General features: G+C 42.3%; 1 protein-coding gene across 1 annotated transcript in view; it reads left to right on the top strand.

The window, feature by feature from the left end:
- The first annotated feature begins 3,497 nt into the window (after positions 1–3,497).
- LOC119737937 overlaps positions 3,498–22,428 on the top strand; it is a 30,362-nt gene continuing 11,431 nt past the window's right edge. Inside the window, exons 1-18 of the mRNA XM_038212614.1 lie at positions 3,498–3,990; positions 6,701–6,742; positions 7,209–7,369; positions 8,063–8,173; positions 8,840–8,978; positions 9,556–9,855; positions 10,453–10,647; positions 12,800–12,893; positions 13,405–13,722; positions 14,314–14,549; positions 15,019–15,363; positions 16,946–17,115; positions 17,910–18,017; positions 18,222–18,363; positions 18,773–18,883; positions 19,427–19,570; positions 20,556–20,844; positions 21,603–21,925. Of these exons, the coding sequence (XP_038068542.1) occupies positions 3,859–3,990; positions 6,701–6,742; positions 7,209–7,369; positions 8,063–8,173; positions 8,840–8,978; positions 9,556–9,855; positions 10,453–10,647; positions 12,800–12,893; positions 13,405–13,722; positions 14,314–14,549; positions 15,019–15,363; positions 16,946–17,115; positions 17,910–18,017; positions 18,222–18,363; positions 18,773–18,883; positions 19,427–19,570; positions 20,556–20,844; positions 21,603–21,925 (3,360 nt within the window). The 5' untranslated portion in view covers positions 3,498–3,858. The remainder of the gene's footprint in view (positions 3,991–6,700; positions 6,743–7,208; positions 7,370–8,062; positions 8,174–8,839; positions 8,979–9,555; positions 9,856–10,452; positions 10,648–12,799; positions 12,894–13,404; positions 13,723–14,313; positions 14,550–15,018; positions 15,364–16,945; positions 17,116–17,909; positions 18,018–18,221; positions 18,364–18,772; positions 18,884–19,426; positions 19,571–20,555; positions 20,845–21,602; positions 21,926–22,428) is intronic.

Genomic DNA, 22,428 nt, shown 5'->3' on the forward strand with positions numbered 1-22,428 from the left:
CCATCCTAAAAGCGATCCGCTGGTTGACTGGAAGCCAATGGAGATCCATCAGTAGAGGTGTGGCATGGAATTACTTTGGCTTCAGGCGAATCAGTCGAACAGCTTTGTTTTTGTAGAACTATCATTTGGCTGACTGCTCTATGTTCTGACACCCCTATGTTCCGACAACCTGCACATAAGATTGTGTTACTCCCGGTTAGAGTTAGGGTTAGGGTAAGAGTTAGGGTTAGGTTAGGTTAGGGTAGGGGTTAGGTTTAGGGTTAGGGTTAGAGTTAGAAATATGTGCAGTCCGAACATAGGGGTGTCGGAACATAGGGGTGTCGGAACATAGGGGTGTCGGAACATAGAGGTGTAACCATCATTTGCTACTGGCCGTATACGTAGTTTTGCCAGCCACTGGATTGGTTGGCAAACTATGATCGGCCATCATTTCAAAGCAAAGGAATTCCCAATTTTCGTTGTCAATACTATTTTATCATTACCAAGACTAGGCAAGCCTGTCCCAGAGCACACATAATTTAATCGATTTAATTGATTGAAAATGATGGCTACTCACGGGAGTTTTTTTTTCTTAGGAATACAGCTTCATTCTTTAGCATTATACGTCAATTGTTTTGGACCAAAAGTGAGACTTATGCAAGTCTAATTCGCAAGTGGGAGTCATTTATTCAGGTCCAAGGGGTTTTCCCACCTATTTCAGCTATGTAGACACAAAAGGAGGGCGCTATTTGATTTTGGTAAACTCTTTTATATTTACCAAAATCAAATAGCGCCCTCCTATTGTATCCGCCATTATATCTAATAGGCAAATAGGCTGGCCCTTTTGTTCGCTCGTACCCTGCCCTTGCAAACAGGACGCTGGGATACTCTGATGAGCTTCACAGAATCTTGTGAGGGAAGTGGCCTATGACCTATGTATAAAGCATCTGGCTGCAGCTGTTCCAGACCGCAGTTAGACAATGTGCGCAAATGCTATCCGAAAACTTCCTATAGAAATGCACATATTCCATCCCGGATGTGATTTCTGTTTCATTGCGGACCATGTGGACAAAATTTTGAGCGTCGCTTAATGCAATCCCACCGTTCGTGATTCGAAACGGAGCCTGAGCAAGTGACGGGAATTGTAAATTTACAACACAGATAAGTTTTACAGAATTTCCTACATTATTACACTTTTCAACGAGACAAAAAAATCTCTACACTGGAATAAAAGAGTAATAAATCAGTCTTAACGGCCGTTTCAAACCTTGCAGAGTCATGACCTTGATGACGCGCAGGTCACGTGTCACGCAAAATCCAACCAATCAGAGCGTGAATTCATCAGAGTATCCCAGCGTCCTGTTTGCAGGGCGGGGGGGGGGGGGGTACGAGCGAAGCCCTTTTGGAACCAGCAAAAACAAAGTATATCCCACAGCCAATGAACAACACCTTCCCAACCCTAAATGACTTTCCTTTCTTTCGAAAACCTCAGGTTTTAATTTACGGAAGTTGATGGCCACCCATACAAAATGGATCTCGATGATTTTCGACAAAAGTTATAGTATAGGGCCTACTAGGTTGATTATGCTGAGGCAAAGTCTAGCAATTTGATCAAAAATGCAAAATGCACACGCTAACTGATGCACCCGCTAACTGAACTTGGCGCCGCAAGTCAAAGGTTTGTGTATGATCATGATTCGAATTGAACGCAGATCTCCAGCACTCTTATATTATAGGTCTAAAAACATGTGCGGGAAAAAAACTACAGTCATAGCTACCATAATAATAGTTACAATTCATCACACAAAAATCTACTTCACTTCTGCTTTACAACGGACTCCCGGCTGCCCAGTGGCGGTGCTACGGGGGGAGGGACATGGGGGACATTTTGCTCTCCCAAATTTTTCCCTTGCCCTCCCCCCCTTGCCCCCCCCCCCCCCCCCGTTTGCCCCCCCCCCCAGTTTTTCCCCAACACTTTATTTACAAATAGATTAATTAAGTTTATTTTCTTCGCTGTTAACATTCATTAAAATGTGGACACATTTTGTGCCAATGAAAGCATTATAAACTTGGTACTTTAGTAGACAAAACACGCCAGACATGCATTTATACAGCCGTAGATAGTTTGCAGCAAACGTCTTTGTACACTTGTTAAACATTATGTTATACACCATTCTGCGGTTTGATACATTACAACATACAGTTGCTCTAGTGGCTTATTTCCGGACCATTGACAATGTGCACGCGCGCGCGTACACGGGCTTAAGATTTTATTTTGAATACCCCCCCCCCCCCCCCCCCAAAAAAATCGTTCATATTTCTTAAAGGTTAAAACTTCACTCTAAATCGGAGTGAAACTTCCACTCTTTTACAGAGCCACACGACAGACAACTCTCTTCACTCGTTACGAGTGGCTTTTCACTCCTTTGCAGTAGGCTTACCGCATGATGACCGCCTTCAACTGATTAATGTTAAATATTTACATCATGGACAAATCAAAAAGTTTTGTTTTAATTTCCTGAAAAACGCCATCACTCGCCGAAATTATGAATATTGATTTATTGCTTCTGACCTTCGGCCTTTATACGTTGGCTGCAATGCCTCTCCAACCAGACCCCCTTGAAAAAATATGAAAACATACTGCCCAGTGCAACAACGATATCTTCCTACCCGATAACGTGCGAGCTTGCACAAACTTAAGAATGCTCACATTTCAAAGGTTTATTTTTCAGAAACCGGTGTGCAGACGGGCGCTGCATCGCTTTACTTTAATTTACATGCCTAACTCACACAGAAACATATGAAAGAAACATTACCTGAATTTAAACAGGAAGGTTCTGCAGCTGTATATGCTCTTTGATGATTTTTAAGTCGGCTTTGGAATTAAAGAAGTTTCAAAAGCAGTGAGATACTGGAATGCAACACAATTGGATAGTTGCTGCATGCCGGGGTATATGCAGTGCGCCTGACACAGACTCGTATGTCAATCGGACTTTCACCCTCATAATTTCACCCTTGTCATGATTCAACGGCCCTTTTTTTTGGACCCTGATCCAACAGAATACACATTCATGGTCCAGTTTCCTTTGATAAGGGATGCAGATTAGATTGCAGCTCTGTCGATGGGGGCGCTGTTCAAAACCGACAGTTATGCACACAAAGGGTCAATATATGGTGCTTTTCAGGGCGATACATGTGCGAAATTCTGAAAAAAGGCACCCAAAACGGCAGATGCCACAAAAAAGGGCGCCACTTCTTTTTTTAAAGGGCACTTGTTCAGGAAAAAGGGCACTTCGTTAAAAAAAAAGGGCACTCATTACAAATTATTGGGGGGGGGGGGTAAGCCCGTTGAAAAAAGGGCATTTAAATGGAAAAAGGAAGTCTTTACAAAATATTGGGGGGGGGGGGTAAATACCCCCCCTCCCCCCCTGCTGGTTACGCCTGTGCATGAAGCGAAGACAGACGAACTATTACCACACACAACTTTCGTTCGAACTTGCCCAATAGGCCTATTACTCGAAATCGCTTCTTGCTAACCCACGTTCACTCCAGTACTGCTTCTGAGATTTTTTCCCTTCACCAAATCTGTTCAACACATTGCGCGAACGTGACCAGGGACAACACTCCGCCACCTGCAGTCACGACACCTCTGATTCTCCGAAGTTGATGTGTTTGACAATGCACTCCGACGACACACTGTGAAGCAGCACTTGTCGATCATACACACAGCTATTGACGGTCTACCATTCCACTTTTACAATGAGTTCTCAGGAAATTCGTTTCACTTAGCCAAATCAGCAAGTCTTAAATCGTTCACGTTGGTGTTCATATCTGTGCTCATTGGTTTTAGATGCTACCATACTGCAGAACCTCTCCGTAATGATGTTTTGCTCATCAACGCCGCTGGTCTTGGGACTGTTGATGATATTGAAGATGTTTTCGGGAATTGTGGCCGCCTCCACCCAGCAGGATTGGTTCGTAGTAGCAGCAAGAAACTCCAAACGAACCGAGGTAGGCTTGTAAAGTATTACGATTTTGCCATATTCTCAATAGTCCAGACTTGAAATTTCTTCACGAACTTCTTCATTTGACGAGAGAAAGGGTATTATTATGCACCAACAGTTTGAACAAACTCTATCTTGAAAAAGAGTGAGTCTTATGACAGTCTGGTACAAAATATTCCTTTCCCCCATCACCATTATTACATTTTCCAAGTTTCAGTTCACGGAACGAATATCTATTGCCACTCCTTTTGTTAGCCCGGATTTTCCCCTTAGAAGCCAACTTAATTATGAGTAAAGGTTGACGCTTTTGCCTGATGTGAACAAGTATAAGGCGTCTGGATTTTGCGTTGGCAAAAGCGATTTAACACCCTAATCTTCTTTCAATAATTCACATAACCCACTTCTTAAAGACCTGTCGCTGGGTAAAAAAAAGGATTCACCTGATGTAAAATGAATCAGTTCTATATCCTTATTGCTTTTTTCGGCTAATAGGGCCCAGGCAGTAAAAACCACCCAGGGTGAAGTTTTGTTCGGAATCGAATATCGGCCTACATCCAGAATAATTTATTGCTTGTTAGTTTCGACAGAGAAACGTGTTTACAAGATACTGATTGATGGAAGCCAGATCACTGTATTTTTATTCTTTTTATTCCATCACATGATTTTTTTAATAGTTGATTCTCTCTATAGCCGGAACACGAAAATGTAGCACTGAAATAAATGAAATGTATAATGCAATGGACATATTTTTTGAAAACATGCATGCTCGCCTAACTCGTACGCCATACCCTGTAATGTTATTTTTTTTATGGAGGGTGAGTGGACGTCCTTCTGTTAGCGAAAACACTCCTGGAATTCCAGCTGTTTTCCCATAGAAAAGCAAGACAAGAAATTGTATATAACCGTCTCCGTTTGTTTGTTTTTGGAAAGCTCCCCAAATAACTTTGCCCTTGGACCCTCGGCTTCTCACAATGGACCTTTTTTTGTGTCAGCTGTGTGCATTGAGGGTTCAAAACCCTGGCAACAAAAGGTTCCGTTCAAGGGAAACCTTCCCTGAAATTTGGAGTAGTGCCAATAACAATGTCTCAACTTCCATAGATGGTGGTTGGAATGCCACTGTTGTGTTTTTCGCCACTTGAAGAAAAAAAATGGAAGACAAAATTTGTCATTGACAAGCAGGTATCCCGTGGATACGCAAGGTCAACGTGCATAAATACAGTGGACAAATTAAGTTGTTCAAAATTCAGTATTCAACATTTTGTCTGGTTTCTTGCGAACAAACAAACTGAACAGACGCAAGGTAGCCACGGGAAATTTGAATGCACGTTTCTGAAATTTGAGGACTCTTGACATTCATGCGAAGGTCACGGGAGTGACATGACATAATACGCTGAAGGTCGCGAAAGGTGAAAGAGCAGTCGTTCCATAAATTGCAATACGATCTGGCAACATTGATATTGCAAGTCGTTCGTTCATAATACAGCACTTTCACAATAAAGTTTACACAATTACATTATACAGGGCCACATGCGTTTTACACTGCAAACCGCATTTTGTTGAATTTAAAGATGATCATTTGATTTTCATGCATTGTATTTATCTTTCATTAATAACACCACTCACAATCCAAAGAAGAAAGATAAACACCTAAACTGTTTAAATTTCAGCTCAGTGAGTGCTTTTTGGGAGAACGAAAATAAGTAAGATTTGAGTCTTTGCATGGTGGAGATACTAAATAATGACAGGTTTGCGAAAACACCATGTGCGAATAATTTCTCAACTAAGAGAATGGTTCTGAAAAGAACCAGAGGTATAAACTCGACGTTCCGGTCAGTATGCTCTGACACTGTCCTGAAGACGGTCAGAGCATACTGACCGGAAAGTCGAGTTTATACCTCTGGTTCTTTTCAGAACCATTCTCTTAGTTGAGAAATTATTCGCACATGGGGTTTCCGCAAACCTTTCATTATTTAGAACAAAAATAGTATGAAAACCCATACACAACCTTTTAATCACTAAACACGATTTCGTCTGTTAGCACTCTTTACAAAAAAAAACCTCAATTAGTTGATCTTGGAAAGCACCTACATTTCTTGATTTCTTATGACAGAAAGCCAGACGGAATAATTTCACGAGGTGCTTAGTACTTGTATCCAAGTACAATTTTTGATAAAACTTCGGATTACTTTTGAGATAAATGCAAATGATCTTATATGCATTTAAGGGACACAACATTGGGAATCGAAGGTTAGGGACAGAATTAAATTCAAAATTTCATTCCCCATTGGGGGAAAATGTCATTATCCTCAGCAATCGTTCGTCAGTCGACAGGGCCTGTTTCTGACAAGAAATCAAGGGATATTTACGTATCTTTAGATTTTCCTTTGTCTCCTTACAATATTATGAATGCTTCACTTGGCAACATATATGAATAAGGATCAGCAAACTTAGAATGGCATAATTGTCATTTATCACTGTATTCAGAATGTATTTGTGAGGAGTACGCATAACTTTATAATAAGCATCATCAGTATTCATCTGACGCAGACAGAATGAGTATTATTGTTTCAATGAGTTTTCATTTTGACGATGACACTGACAGTGGTCCACATCAGACATCTAAATTCAAGGTCTTGTTAACTGAGGTTTTTCTCCATGAACGGTGTTTCTCGGTTAAATTCATATCAATTATTGTTGACATTTCTCACGACACACAGATGCCGACAAATCCAGTTCGAGTTAAAAGGCAATCGATATCCGTGAGTATTACACTAGAATAATTAATAGATAATTAGTTGCCTCAGTTTGTCGCATTACCAACAGGAAACGAACTCTTCGACATAAATTAGTTCAAATACGCCACAATAATTTCCCTTATTCCACTACGTACATCTCATCCTACCCCAGCCCCAGCCCACCCCCACCTCAAAAAGTTGTATTATCGTGGGTGCTGATGTTTTATAAAAACCAAAAACATATATCATCATCATCATGCTGTCGGTCGCGTAGCGACAAAGACTGCTTCCACATCCTTTGACAGCAGCTCTCCCAGGCATCTCTTTGGATAGCTAGAGATGACCAGGACTTTGTGTTGATATTCCTCTGTTTTAAGATTCCTCTTGACAGTATACTTGTAGAGGAGGTGAGGGCGGGCTCGTCTTCTCACCCCAACAGGGTGATTAGTGATGTTCATTATTTTGCTTGCTGATCACATTCGCCCAACAGAACAGGAATGACGTACGACAGTTCGAAGTCGAGAGCAAGATAGCCGTACGATTCGCCAGCACGACCATCACCAGTCGCATCAGCAACCGTGCTTCGTCGTACCAACCGCTAAACTTCATTCTACAGTTGCCACTGAATGCGTACATCGCCAACTTCTCACTGTAAGAAGCCTTATGAATAATAATGATGAGCTTGTGTCTCCAACAGCCACGAAGTTTACTCCGTAAATCTATTAATATCAATTTTTTGTTAATTCTTTTCTTAATGAAAGAAAGCTGCATTCTCATTTTTTGTTTTTAATTTATAAGGGTTTATTTCCCGATGGTTTGCGCCGATTTTTTTTCGTAGTCTGCCAGTGTTTAGGTCACACAAAGTAGATTAAATTAATTAAAGATTAATTTAAACTGTATTACTTTACTCCATCAAAAAAAGAGCTAAATTATCGTTTGAATGTGTGTGTGTTTGTTAAACTTGTCCCTTCGCATTTTCCTTTTTTAATTAAACATTATTAGGAACTTTTTTTTATTTTGTATTTATTGCAAGTTGTATGGTCTTGAGCTACTGTGCATATTTACATTATATTCTTTCAAATAATGTTTTGTTGTTGTGTGATCTTTAAAGTGTTTCTTTGATAATCTATCATTATGAAGGTCGGAGGATGAGAAAAATCCGTGAAAAAAAAGCAGGAACAAAGAACATGCATGTTTCGTGAAATTCAAGAACTGCACAGTCGCGGCTTAGTTTACAGCAACCCTTATAGGTGCCATTCGCCATGCACCAAATAGTATTGACATTTTTAAACAGTTCTTGAAAGTGCCCTTTCTGAGAAAGCATGAACTTGATTCGAATTTCAGGGAAGCAAACGGCGTAACATACTACGGCAGAGTGAGGGATAAGTGTGACGGAGAAGACGAGAATACATTCGATGCATCTGGCAGCCTGTCCACCGGACGAATCACTGCCCTGTGAGTTCTGCAAAATTGTCCTCAGTTAATCGTTTGTCTCAGCACTTCACATTTTTGTGGGGGTGGTGTCCCACTCCAAGGTCCCGTTTTTTGGCGATGTTCTCACCATTCTTTGTTATTCTGGCCTGTTTTCTCTCTGAAAAGAAAACACAATCCTTCCAAGAAAATGTTTTAAAGGCCTACACGTTCCCCCATAATGAAGCAAGGATTTCGTTTGTGGTATTAATGTAGACCACGTCACATTTTGTTTACAAAATTTGATGTTTTGGTCACGTGCATGCCAACTTCCAGCGAACTGATTTTTTATGCATCGCATGTGTACCGCTTTAAACAAGAATGGTTTATTGTGGGCTAAATAACCTGTATAAAACGGTTAGATTGTCCGACGATTGCCTGTGGGTATGACTTCACAGTTGGCATGGTCGATAAAACTGTTGAAAGGGAACAGATATTATAGATGCCAATTTATAACCTTATTTTTTCAATGCTTTTTATGTTTTAGTTTCTCACATGCCGAAGATCTATTTCAGAGGCATGTTGGTTTTTTAAACTATGTTAAATTGCGTTTATTGTTTACAGTTTTTTATTGTAATAGCAAGTTGCTATAGCTTATTTCAGGCTGTCAGTCATTCAATTAAACCACCTTGACTTTGTATCTATACGCAGAGATCCGAACCGAAACACGTTCATGGTGTCGGTCAGCGTAGCACCTGGAGACACAATCGGTGTCATGGTCAATTATCAAGAGCTTCTGGAGAGAATCCAGGGCTGGTACACACAGAGGATAAGCATCAACCCACAACAGGTGAAAATCGCCAAACTATGCATCAAACAAACGGATGTGCTTTAGAAAAATGAAACTTCACTCTTAAGAACTATGTCCATGCGTCCAGCGTATGGAACGTAATGTTATCGTTGCTACCATATAGGCCTATACTTCACACTCCCAGCAAATTGACTGCTGACAATGTTTCGTTGTTTTCCTGCCGTACAGTAGCCTGTTTTTTTTTTCCGGTCGTGTGCTCCCAGACATATTCCATTAGACCACGAAAATTTGCTTGAACTACAGGGATGTTACATGATCACGTTCGCCAGATCTCATTTTTAGATATTTAGTTGATTGAGTTTAGCTCTGACTATACTTTCGGTCTCATTTGACATATATAAATTACTTTGGCGTCCATTAATGTGACATTATTAACGTGTGTTAACGTGACATTATTATAGGGAGGTAATGTAACTAATGGCCCATGGGGTGGAAACGTGACCCCCTGTACCCCCTTGTGCTCCCATGCTCAGAATTTGAGCAAGCAAGTGCTCGCTGCTATAATTGGACCCAAGTTACGCCACTGGCTTTTCTATTTGCTTCGATATTTCTAAAGATCGTCAGAGACTTTCGCATCAAAGCTTACGTCACCGAGCCGCAAGGCATCACGAAAGTTGAATCTGGCATCCTGCAGACCACTGGAGGTGGATCGGGTGGCAGCGGTGGGATCTTCGGCTCTAGGAGCTCCTACACGTCCCTTGACGACTACATCCGGAGGATTGGGCGGTCGCGGGTCACAGTGGAGTTCTTCCCGACCTCACAGGAGCAGCGGGCCGTCGGGGGCGATTCCGGGATCAACGGGGATTTCATTATACGATACGATATCCAACACGATTACGGTGTTGGGCAAGTTCAGGTAAAAAATTGTGTACCTATGTTTTCCATACTCTTGGGCGTCGCGGGGAGAGGGGGAGCAAGGGGGAAGGGGGAAGACAATAGTCTTTTAGCAATAAATTGCTGGACAGGTTTTTTAAATGCGGCTCTGTAAATATATGTATACAGTATTTGAACAGCGCCCAGAAGTGTCAAATTATGGTCCCCCCCCCCGTGTTTCCATGGCCTGTGAGTGTTTTACCTTCTGTAGAAAACAATCATGGCGATCAGGCCCATGTCAATACTATTGGTGCGCCGGCGTTGATACGATTAAACGAATCTCCATATTTTGTGAGTTACCCCTCCTGTACTTCGGGGTTTGGGTATGGATTGTGTTGCTTTTTGGATTGTGCTCTCCCATAATGGAGCCAGTCCCCGACAAGCTCAGTCAGTGGCAGAGGGCGTTACGTTATCCAGTCCTGGAAATTTAGAACTCAGTCCCGAGGAATTCTGAGCATATTTCACATGCGCCATGTTCAGACTAACGCAGCTTGCCAGGCATCGGTTACATTTAGAACCAGTTTTGAACCAAAACTTCATTGTTTTTGCTACAAAACGTTCAATCCTTTCTATCTCCCAGACGTCCGATGGGGTCTTCGTCCATCACTTCTCACCCGGCGGTCTTGGTCCGATACGCAAATCCGTGGCGTTCGTCATCGACGTCAGTGCCTCCATGTTCGGCCGCAAACTGAACCAAACCAAGGAGGCCTTGTTGACCATCTTGGACCAGATGCGAGCCAACGATCGCTTCAATATCATCACCTTCTCCGATGAGGTAAGATTAAGCAATCGTTTACCATTCACGAAAAGTGCCATAGGTCTCGGTGTCCAATTTGTTTTGAATTACAGAGATTCCTTTTCCATATTTAACCCCTTCAGGTTTATATCCGGGATATCTCGGCCCTTGTGGTGCACACTTTCCCTTACCGAACTGGACTGCTACAATAGCAGTCCAATAGCAGTCCAATAGCATGTGCATGCTATTATAGCATTCACATAGCATTCACAGAAGATGATGACTTGATGAATGCTAACTTTAGCAGTCCATATAGCATTCTCGATAGCATGCAGAATGAAAATAGCATTCCAAATAGCATGCGAGCTTCAAAGCATTCCACATAGCATGCAAGTGAAAGTGGGAGGACTAAAAATTGAGTATAGCATTCCAATTTAGCAGTCAGTTGTAAAATAATTTTAAAGTATAGCATTTCGTGGCTCAGCATAGCCTGCAAACAGCATTCCAATATATAAGCCTATCGTATCATGGACTACAAGTCACATGACACAGTGATGACCTTCCATTCCACAGATTAACGGTCAGTGTGGGAAATTTGAAAACTGCAGTCAGTTGAATATTGTCAGCGCAGAGTGCAGTAGGCTGCACATAGTCTTGCAAGAAATTGTAGAAATCATGGACATTAGCTTATGGTATGAATGCTTGTGGACATAATTTCATGTTCACATGCATGCACTCAACCTGTACATGACAAAATACATGTACACTGGATGATTGGCTGAATGGACTAAAGTCTTTGGAATTGACAACTTCAAAGCAACAGTTTGGAGGCCTCCATACACGTGCAACACACTCACAAAACAGCTTGTATTTGGTAAGTGTACAGTTTTGTACTACTAGGCTGTGGTGGTATTCAATTTTTGGCTTGATGAAGACAATTTTATTTTGGTTTTGAGCATGCTGGTGTTCATGGTGTTGAGATGTGAAGTCTTATTTATAAACATATATTCCTTAATTCCTCCATGATTGAATTTTTGAATCAGCTACATTTTGAATGAAGCACAAATACATGTAATTGTTTTTAAATTGTGATGCCAAATATAAAAGTGACAAGTGGTTGCTTCAAAGATAATTCAAATTAAGCAGAAATAGTTGCATCAAATTTCTGGCCATTGCTTAAAGCATGACAATGTTAGACAAAGTGTTTCGATGTTTGTACATGTACGTACACCAAAGAATGAGGCTGATAAAGTCTTAAAGAACAAATGTGTTGTTAAAAATGGTTCAGTGCATAACATTATTAGATAAAGCTTTAACACGGGAGTTATTTTGGGTGTATTGTGACATTGAAAATGTACTTTGTAAATTTTATGTAGGATGCCCGGCCCTGTCCTTGTCACGATAGCAGTCGTGATAGCATTCACATAGCATTCATCATAGCATGCAATATAGCATTCACATAGCATTCACATAGCATTCACATAGCATTCACATATAGCATTCACATAGCATTCACATAGCATTCCAGTTGCATGCTATGAAAGCATTCGTAATAGAATGCGAATGCTATAGCTCATTTAAATAATTCGGCTTCCTGACATGCTATCGGACTGCTATCGGACTGCTATACCTCAATGAATGCTATATGAGAATGCTATTGGAGATAGCATTCATTTATAGCATTCGCATGCTATGCGGACTGCTATCGGACTGCTATCGGACTGTTATTGGACAGCAGTCATGTTAAAGGGTTACAGCAAGAAGGATCAACTAGTCTGGGGTGTCAAATGCATGTTGTGGCAGACTGCTCATAATTACACCCTATAGCTACGCATACTGGCATGCGAGTAAAATTAATGACGTAACCCAAATGATAAGAGTAATGAAATTAATAGAGATTTGACTTGGCCTTGGCTGGTGGTAACTCATGGGTTATCGGGAATTATCTACAACTGCCTCCATAGGCGCAGGTGTAATTGCAAGGTGTAACCAAGTAGTCCGAACGCGGCCATAGACAGACTACACAGATTGTGTTTGTGGTCACTAATGAGATAAACATACAAGAATAGCTAACGATGCATTTGTTGGTTTCAAATCATGATGTGACATGAATGCTAAAATAATGGAGGTGGAAATAATGTTCAAATCCGGAGGAGTATCATTGTCTCACTGCTTACATGTGGCTTCGCAGGTGTACTACTGGCGAGATGATCAGATGGTAACGGCTTCCTCTTGGAACATCAACCTAGCAAAAGACCATGTCCGGTCCTTAACGGATCTAGCAGGTGAAAACAATTTATAGCGACTTACGAGAGGGCTTCAGTTTTACCTTTTCCATGAACATATTTGATTAAACTGGGTTTTTTTCAGCGGGATACTTCTCATTCCAAGCACAGCTACAGTGGTCTGATCCCTATTAAAAGCTCACCTTAACAAATTACATACTGACGAAGATGCTGGTTTCAACTTGAATAGCTGATTGAGGGTTGGGAGAGTAGAGGTCACGATTTTGTTACAGAATTTCGCTAGAATGTTATATTATTTATAAGAAAAGCACCTGTGCTCACATATTCATATCTGTAATTCGCAACACCTATGTGTGAAGTGCTAAGTGATTTTTTAGATAGTGCTTTTTAATAATCGATTATCTCACAGGTCCTCACAAGTCATATCAAGTCAACCATAAGTCTAAGAAACTGTTCGAATGAACTGTGACAAATGTTCAACCTCTGTTACTTATGGCTTGTGATTGACTTGTTAAATAGATTGACTTGATTGTCATCTTTTCAATCCCAGGCACCAACTTGAATGACGCCATGATCGAGGGACTCAACCAGCTCCGTTTGGCCGGTGCCATGGAGCCAATCTCGGCAGCCAACCCGGGCGTCTGCATCCTCTTCGTGCTCACGGACGGCGCACCGTCAAAGGGCGTCACAGACACGCGCACCATCGAGCGGAACGTGCAGGACAGCAACCAGGGTCGGTGCTCGGTGGTGACGCTGGGATTCGGGGCCGAGGATGTGGACTTTAACTTCCTGGCACGGCTGGCTCTCGGGAACAACGGGGTGGCGAGGAAGATCTTCGAGAACTCAGCGGTGTCTCAGCAGCTGATTGGTCTGTAGATTGCCTTTTTAGAATCATGTACCAAAATTTGTGACAATGAAGATTGAGCTTATGACATTGGTGGTTTGAATTGTCTCGGTCTCGACACGGTGGATCTAGGTACTTGTATGGAACATGGTGTAATCGTGCTAATAACACTAATAAAGACGATGATAAGAAAACTATTACTATATTGATGGGGAGCAATTTCCTTGCAATTGGCGACAAGAGGCTTTAAAACGATTACGTTTTTGCGCAAGGGGAGCTTAAATACTGGCGCATATGCGCCAGCCAGAGACGAAGACACGATATTTCATTTCGAGCGTCGAATTAAGGCAATTAATTCCATACTTGCGACGTTTTTAAGAGTGACATGTCCTCTGTGTGTTTGCACCTAGAACTGAATATAGCTATGCCTGCATAAGCACTTGCCATTCGCTTCAGTCATTTGAGTACTCTCTGGCTTCTTTCCAAAAATCCCGTTCTTATCCCAATGTTGTGTGTGGTCTTCAAAGTATCCTTTTGCCATCTGGATGCCTAGCAGGGTATTCAATGCAACCAGGCTGTCTTTCGTAAAACAACCGGGATCTGCTTGTTCCATAGGTGTGTACGACGAAGTTGCTACGCCCCTTCTAGTGAACGTCGCCATCGAGTATCTGGGTAACATCGTCGATCGCGAGTCACTGACTAAGACCCTCTTCCAGAACTACTTCGACGGGTCTGAGTTTGCCATCAGCGGTCGATTGGCCAACCTGCTGGCTGCTACCCTACCCATCAGAGTCACTGCTATCAGTGCTACGGGGGAAATAACCATCGAGGAGTATGTGCCTATCACAAATGTAAGTTACATTTTGGATGACATATTTTTCCCCCGGAGTTTTCAATGTCTTCTTGCAAAGATGGCAACATGCTAATTTATTAAGAAATGAAATGCCAAGCTTCAGGTAAAGGGTTCTACATCCAGGAAAATCTAAATAGCCTTGTAACCTCCTTGGGACAGTGAAAACTCAGACTTTAAAAGTGTCAAGATTGAAACCTAAGGCTATCAAAGTCACTTCATTATAACCCATGAAATGTAAATGAGGTTATTCTCTACAATGACATTTTGCTCAAAGCGTGACAAAAGATTATTCACTGTAGGTGTGGTTTTGGAGTGAGCTATTTGGAGAACCGTTGATGAATATTATAAGTGAACACTGTCGGAACTTTCACTTTCAGTTCTGGAAAGGAAGTAAATTTAAAATTCCGGCTCAGATAAAAAAAAAAAAAAAAAAAAAACAACTGAGATCAATTTTAAATTTATGTCAGAGAGATCATTTCTCCGACTCGCCCTACGTGCCACCCGAAGCTGCCGAGCGCACGGCCGCCTTCATCACCCTGGTCCAGCTCTTCAATCAGTACACTGTCTCGGACAACCCTCAGGAGCAGCGGCGCATCGTGGACAGGACCCTACAGCTCTCGGAGCAGTACAACCTTCTGACGCCGCTCATGTCCATGGATTTCGCGAGCACCCCAGCGACCACGGGAGGGGGCGGTAGCCGGGGCGGCACCGCCGCTGTACCGCCGAGCCTTCAGTGGGGGATCAGCGGGACGGCCTACGGAGAGCCGAGCCAGAGTCGCACGTACGGGATAGGGGGCAGGATATGTACTTACGTAAGTTTTTTTTTATTGGAAGCTAGGACCCGATCTCACAGTGCTCCTTAACATTAAAAAAAAGTGCTAATGGTTAATATTTTGCTGAGAAAAAAATCAGCGTGGAACCGGACCAGTCACCAAAAACATTAATACAACATTCTAGCTCGAATTAAGTCGCATGGTGTAGGGGCAGGATATGTACATACGTGGGTTTATAAAGCATACAGGGACCAGTTTTATTTGGATGATCTTATTAAGCAAAAAAACAGGTTGAAACTAGTCACTAGTCAACGGCGGATGCGGGGAGGGGGGGGGGGGCAACTGGGGCCATGGCCCCCCAAAATACGAACGCAATTTTTGTTTAAGCAACGTCGCAAAAAAGGCAGTCATTGCGTTCACAACCCACAACAGAAGCGTTTACACCCCTCCTCTTACTTTTAATATTAAATTTGGGAAGGAAAATACTTGGACCCACTTTTTCTGGAACGAAATGTTTGTTTCGTCCCCCCCCCCCCGGAAAAAAAAGAAAATTGTGTTCTAGGTCTGGCCTTGTTCCAAGTAGTATACCTGATGTAACATTTTAGTTGGAAACCTTTGTTTGCGAAGTGGAATTAAGTTTAGGCCATGAAACTGGTCACTGTACTCGGTAGATGCCACCCTCACGTGTGCTGAAGTTAACATCTTACTTTTTTCTGAAGACGCTCTTGGCAAAAATTGGGCTATGCTTGATATGTAGTTATCACTGCATAATGTTGTGTGCCTTTCCACATGGAGCTGTGGTAATGTGGGTAATGAGAAGTTAATGGAAATTGTCATAAAAAAGTGACTTCTGATCAAAGCAGAGGCTACTGGTCTTTGAAAAGAAGTCAGCGTGTCATAGGTAGTTGTTTTTTTTAGACACAGTGTCATCACACTTCCGGAAAACCTTTTTTTGGCAACATTTCTTTTGACGTTTTATTTGCCAACGTTTATATCGTAGATCCTACAGGTTTTATCAAGGAAGGGGGGGGGGGGGGTGTTGAGTCATATGATAAGTGTGAGCTGAGATGTCGTGGGTTATTTGCCAACTTACCCAGGGGGTGATCCAGAACACAATTTTTGGGGATGCCAAAAACATCTGTTGTTCCCCGAAAAAAAACTTTCCGCCCCCACTTTAATATGAAAAGTAAGGGGGGGGGGGGTACTCGGGCTCTTAATGGCATTGGTGCATGGTGGTGCAATTTTAATGCTGCCCTCCGATAATCTCATTTTCTTAAACAGGCCTATTAGTGGTGCACTCAGTCATTGCGGTTACCAGTTGTTTCTGCGACTTACAAAAAAAACAACAACAACAAACTAACAAAAACGGTTCTTAGCAAAAGTGTTCGTCTCAAAATTGAAGTTTTAGTTTCAAGGGCGTCAATCGCTTCTGACCACTTAAACAAAATTCTTTTAGCGAAACTATGGTGTATGCAGTGGTTGCATTGTTTGCGACGTGACTAAAAAAATGGGGTTCGTTTTTTTTTTTGGGGGGGGGGGCATTGTCCCGTTGAACTTACCACACCCCATCGTATCCGTGATCCACTCTTTGGTAACGGAATGTCTTTCTCCTGCTTCCAAGGAACCAGAAAATGTGATCGATCTTGAGCGTCTGCGCATCCATTCCGTCATCACCGACCGGTATGCTAGGACCACCGTGACTGGCGAGGTAGCCAACCGGGCAGCTAACCGGCAAGACGTGCCCTTCACGCTGCATATCCCGCCCGGTGCTTTCATCTCAGACTTCTCCGTGTAAGTCACAGAGGGGATAGTTTAGTAAAGGATTAAATAACTGATGGTATGAGGATCATTACAAAATGGATCATTATCGGTACTTATGGGCTGCTTGAATAAAATACACTCGTGGGATTTGGAAGGAGCTGAGTTTGCTTTCTAAATCTGTCGAAATTAGGCAACTCAGAAACAGCATGTTTACTGCGAGTCTGATTTCCAAGGAAATATCATTTAGAGGAGATGTAATTTACAGTACCCAAGTTCTTTTTTTTTCAGCAATAGTACGGCAGATAGGTGATAGGATTGTGCCTTTGATGATTAATACAAACATGGAATTTGGCACAGTCAGAATATGTCATGAGAAAGAGATTTGGCTATAGGGCCCTTTCAGATTTGTCATTTGAAAAAAATATAGGTAAAATAACAAGCGATGGCAGCCATTTTGGAAGTCGTGAATATTGCTTGTTATTCTACCTGCACTTTTTGAAGGACAAATCTGCGATGGCCCTATAGCCCAATATCTTTCTTATGACATACTCTGACTGTGTGCCAAATGCCATATGCTTGTATCATCAAAGGCACAATTTCCCCATATATTTTCCCTATCTGCCTGAAAACAAAGGAAACGTAAAAATGCGTCCAGGTGTTTTTTTTTTAAATCTGTGTGGGCCAAATTGACGTAGACATTAATTGTAAATCAAATATGAAGTCAGATTTTGTTATGAAATGTATGTGTCGTAAAGTCTTCAATGTTAACGCATTTCCTGCCTTGGAAAAGGTTGACTCTTTGGCGTTTTGTCATGATGATGTAGGAATGTCGATGGGCGTACCTATACCGGCCGAGTTGGTGATATCCGCAGCACGGAATGGCAGCGTCTCTTCCCTTCGAATGGCCAACAGCTAGCATTGGTCACAAGAAGGTTCGCATCCATCAACAATTCTTTTTAGCATAACCTTTACCCATCCCGCATCCTCTTTGTATTATACGCCTGTCTCCTGATCATAAAGGTGTAAAATGTAATGAGATCTATTTTTTTTTCAATTTAGATAATTCAATGAGTTGTTTGGTTCTACACGTGCATCCCATTCCTTTTATTCATAATCATGGTATGTACATTGTAAAGGGATCCGACCAAAGATACATTTACTGTGCAAGTCCTGGGCGTGGCCCCACAGTCCACCGTGACCTTTGACCTGACTTATGACGAACTGCTGGAGAGGAGGCGGGGCGTCTTCGGGCATCGTATCAAACTGTGGCCGGGCCAGGTGTGTCGATTGTTAATCTAATCAATCAATTAACTAATTGGAAAGAATTTGCAAAATTCCTTACTTCAGTACTAGACAATATAGCCTGCTCACTGTACTTAATTGCACTCTGTTAATTTTCCATTAGACTAGATTAAAACATATAGATCATTGTATTTCCCAGTTTGTTTTGGGAAAAAATATTTCAATTACGGGAAGCCTCTCTAAGAAACTACAGATGGTTTCAAAACTTTCGGATTTAAAAATGAAAGGCGGAATTCTGAAAATATTTTGACAAACAAAATTTAACGTATTCCATTTTAGGACTGAAACTGCCTTTCTACTTTTTTTATCTGAAAGATTTGCAATGTGTTTGGAGAACGTAGTGGATTTAATGCAAAATTGTCGGTTTGTTTCCATTCGTGTAAAGGCGGTAGATGATCTCCAAGTTGACCTCTACATCACGGAACCTCAGGGTATAAGTGATATTTCGCTCAAATACGACCCACGTACGTCTGAGGGTCAGGAGAAGACACTACAGGTGAGATTTTGTTCAACCAATTACTTTCTTTTCGAAGAACAGAAGACTGCGCGCATGCCTGCGCGGACTTTTTTCGTTATTTCAAATTTCAAAAGGAAATATCTCGTTTAAAATTAAGCCCTAAATAGAAAGAGTGAAAAGAAAATCAAACACTGAGTTTTTAGTTTTGAAAAACCTGAACACATGGGAATGGAATTTGGGAATGCAGAAATATTATTCACTCACAGGCTTTTTTAACTCATCTGGCTCTCTCTGCCAACGAAGGTCCAACACGTCGAAGGAGGAAAATAGAGGGCCCTAAGCCTTGGCTGCCGAGTTAGCAATCGTGCCTGGAACATGTGTGAATGTTCTCTCCGACTTGAGAATAACTCTGACATGAGATCTTACTGATTACAGTAAGGAACTGTTAATGTTCCATGGATGTAAACTGAATCTTTCATAGCAAAGGGACTAAGAGCGTGTGTTGAAAAACCAAGGATACCGGGTTCAATTCACCATTATGTTTCTTCATTTTTGTTGTTGGATTTTTTTTTAAATATACAGGTTCGTCGCAGCAGTGACTACCGTGCCCACATGCGCTATGCACCGTCGGCCGACGAGCAACTGACATACTCGCCTAATGGCCTGAATGGTGACATCGTGCTGGAGTACGATGTGGTTCATACCAGAGACGGCAGCTACACTGAGGTGAAAAAGACGGAAACAGAGACAGATTAACAAAAACTTTTGTCATATTTTGATGTGTAGAATGATATAGTTTAATCACTCTCTCTGCAGATCCTAAATCCCATCCTATCCAGTACCGCCCTCTGGTAGAGGGAGGGTGGCAGCCAAGTTCGCAGTTCATATCTCCAGGATTGGCGATCTTTGGCACGCCGCATAGCTGTACTGTGTGGATGCTGAGTCCGGTCCAATCCTTTATGTTGTCTCCCTTGGTTGCTTTGGTCGACCTCTCGATCTTTTCCCCTCCACTTTGCCTTCTAAGATCATTGCTCCTACAATAACTCCCCAGCACTTCCCCTTGCCAGATGTCCTAAGTAAAAGAGCTTCCTCCAGCGGACAAAAAAAAATATGAGGTGGTCTTTGGGCAGATTCTCAGCTAATATTGATTCATTTGTCCTTCTGTCGGTCCATGCCACTTGCGAAAGACGGCGGTAGCACCACATCTCAAAAGAGTTTATTCTTTGAGTATCTCTTTTTTTTTATTGTCCATGCCTCGCATCCATAATGCAACTGGGAATACAAGTGAGTGTAGGAGTCTGGATTTGGTTTAGATTGAAAGAGATCTCATTCTGAAAGATGTCCAGATGTCTGTTAACTTTGCTCTTGAAATTGCCAATCTTTTGTTGATCTCGCCTTCGATCCATCCACTCAGCTGTTGAATGAGCTCCTAGGTTTGTTAAGTCCTGTACTTGTTCAATAGCCTCACCGTAAAGTTGGATGTCAATATTGATTTCATTTTTTGAGCAGATCATCATTTTTGTTTTCATGACATTCATGTCGAGACTGTATTGTTGGCTTGCGTCGCTGATTTTTAGAAACAGGTCTTGAAGGCTGTCTTTTTCTTCTGCGACCAAAGCAACGTCCTAAATCCTGTGATCCCAAACTGAAAATGCTTATAGACGTGAGACATAATGACGTTACGCTTATGAGTTTCATTGTCGTTCTTTAGGTGCAAGACGACTACTTTGTGCATTTCTTCTCGCCGATCAGCTACCAGCATGCCGCCAAGTACGTCGTCTTCGTCCTTGACATCAGCAGCTCCATGGTCGGCACCAAACTCCGTCAGGTCAAGGAAGCCCTGAAGATCATCTTGGAGGACCTGGGTGCCAAGGATCGCTTCAACATCTTGGTCTTTTCAGATGATGTCCAGTACTGGAGGCGCAACGCGCTGGTGCCGGCCACGCGAAGGAACATCGAAGCGGCCAAGAGATTCGTGGACGATCTGATCGTGCAAGGAGGTGAGTCGCCCACACCCAAAGTGCGACCGTTCGATTGTAAATCTTTTCTACGATTTCTGACTGGGTCTTTAAAACATCAACAGAATCATATAAATATTGTGAACAAACCAAGAATGATTCCGGCATCGCAGGTAAAATGTATAGGCCTGCACCAAAGACCCAGCCGATCCATGGATCACAATCGATTAAGTGTTCTTCTTCTTTTCATATCTTCAAAACATCAGATGGTCGTTTTCCATTTGTCCACGTAATGTTTTGCGTTGATGGTGTACTTCGCGAGGTCTCTAGAGCTGGATGGGTGGGGTAGTAGTGGGCATTTGAGGCAGTGATCCATGGTGTGGTCTGCTCTCAGCACTACTCACAGATGATAGGGTCGGTCTTGTAACCCCATTGGGGGAGCTTTAAATCTACCAGTTTTTGTCCTCAGGCGATTGAGAGTTTCCCACTCGATCTATTTTGCTTCTGCATCAGGGGAGGTTTTCAGCAGAAGGGATTTTCATGTCGGTTAGAGGAGGGTCGGTTTGGATTCTTTCTCTCCAGTGGTTGGTTCTTGTTTCTTTTCCAGGGATGTTGTCAAGGCCTTTGATTTAGTGTTGTGATAATTGCTCAATGTCTTCTTATGTCAAAAACTCCAATATCCATTCAGGAGAATTTTCCTCTCTTTTAAAATAATCTAGTAAGACAACAACCACAAGGTTGATCCATGAAGACAAATCAATCTCTTACAATCACTTACAAATTTTATTTTTCAAAACTAGAAACTAATCTAGGCGAAGCCATCATACAAGCCGATGCGCTGCTGGACCTCCAGTCCGGTATCCACGCCGACAACGAGAACATCCTCTCGATGATGTACGTCCTATCGGACGGCCAGCCAACCATCGGGATCACCGACCCAGAGGAACTGGTCCGGACCGTCAACGCGGCCATCAACGGGGAGCACGCGCTGTTCTGCCTGGGCTTCGGTCGCAACCTCTCCTTCGACCTCCTGGTCCAACTGGCTCTCCAGAACAGGGGCTACGCCAGGCGGATCTACGAGACGGCCGACGCCAGCAAGCAGCTCCAGAGCTTCTACTTCGAGGTGAAGCTCTACTTCGAGGCTCATTATAGTACAACAAAATAAAACACATTCCTGCTTATACAGCAGTTTATACCAAGGACTCAAGGTGCTTCCCATCAACCTGTTCCTCAGGCGATGAGACGAGGTGTCTGCAGCAGATCAGAGGGAATTTGGCCTCTGCTGGGACGGGTGCCCTTTAAATAACTGGGTAGATAGAGTGCCATAGGCAATTGTAGTATTTATTTTATATCTTCGGACAAACATTAAGAACCGTCAAAAAGAAAAGTTGTCCGGATCTGGACGAAAGTTTGTTAAAACTGCCATCAATGATGTAAAAGCGTGATGTCCAAACACAAAAAGAAATTATTGTAATGCTTATATAGCGCTTTCAATCGTATCAACAATTTCAAAGCACGTTACAATAATTCTTCCGTTCATCAGGCCATGAGACCACGCGGCAGCCGATATCAGCAAACATTCGGGCCTCTACCCTCACAGGTACCCATTTATACTCCTGGGTGGAG

Source organism: Patiria miniata, unplaced genomic scaffold (assembly GCF_015706575.1).
Source record: "Patiria miniata isolate m_02_andy unplaced genomic scaffold, ASM1570657v1 HiC_scaffold_3, whole genome shotgun sequence".
Lineage (NCBI taxonomy): Eukaryota > Metazoa > Echinodermata > Asteroidea > Valvatida > Asterinidae > Patiria > Patiria miniata.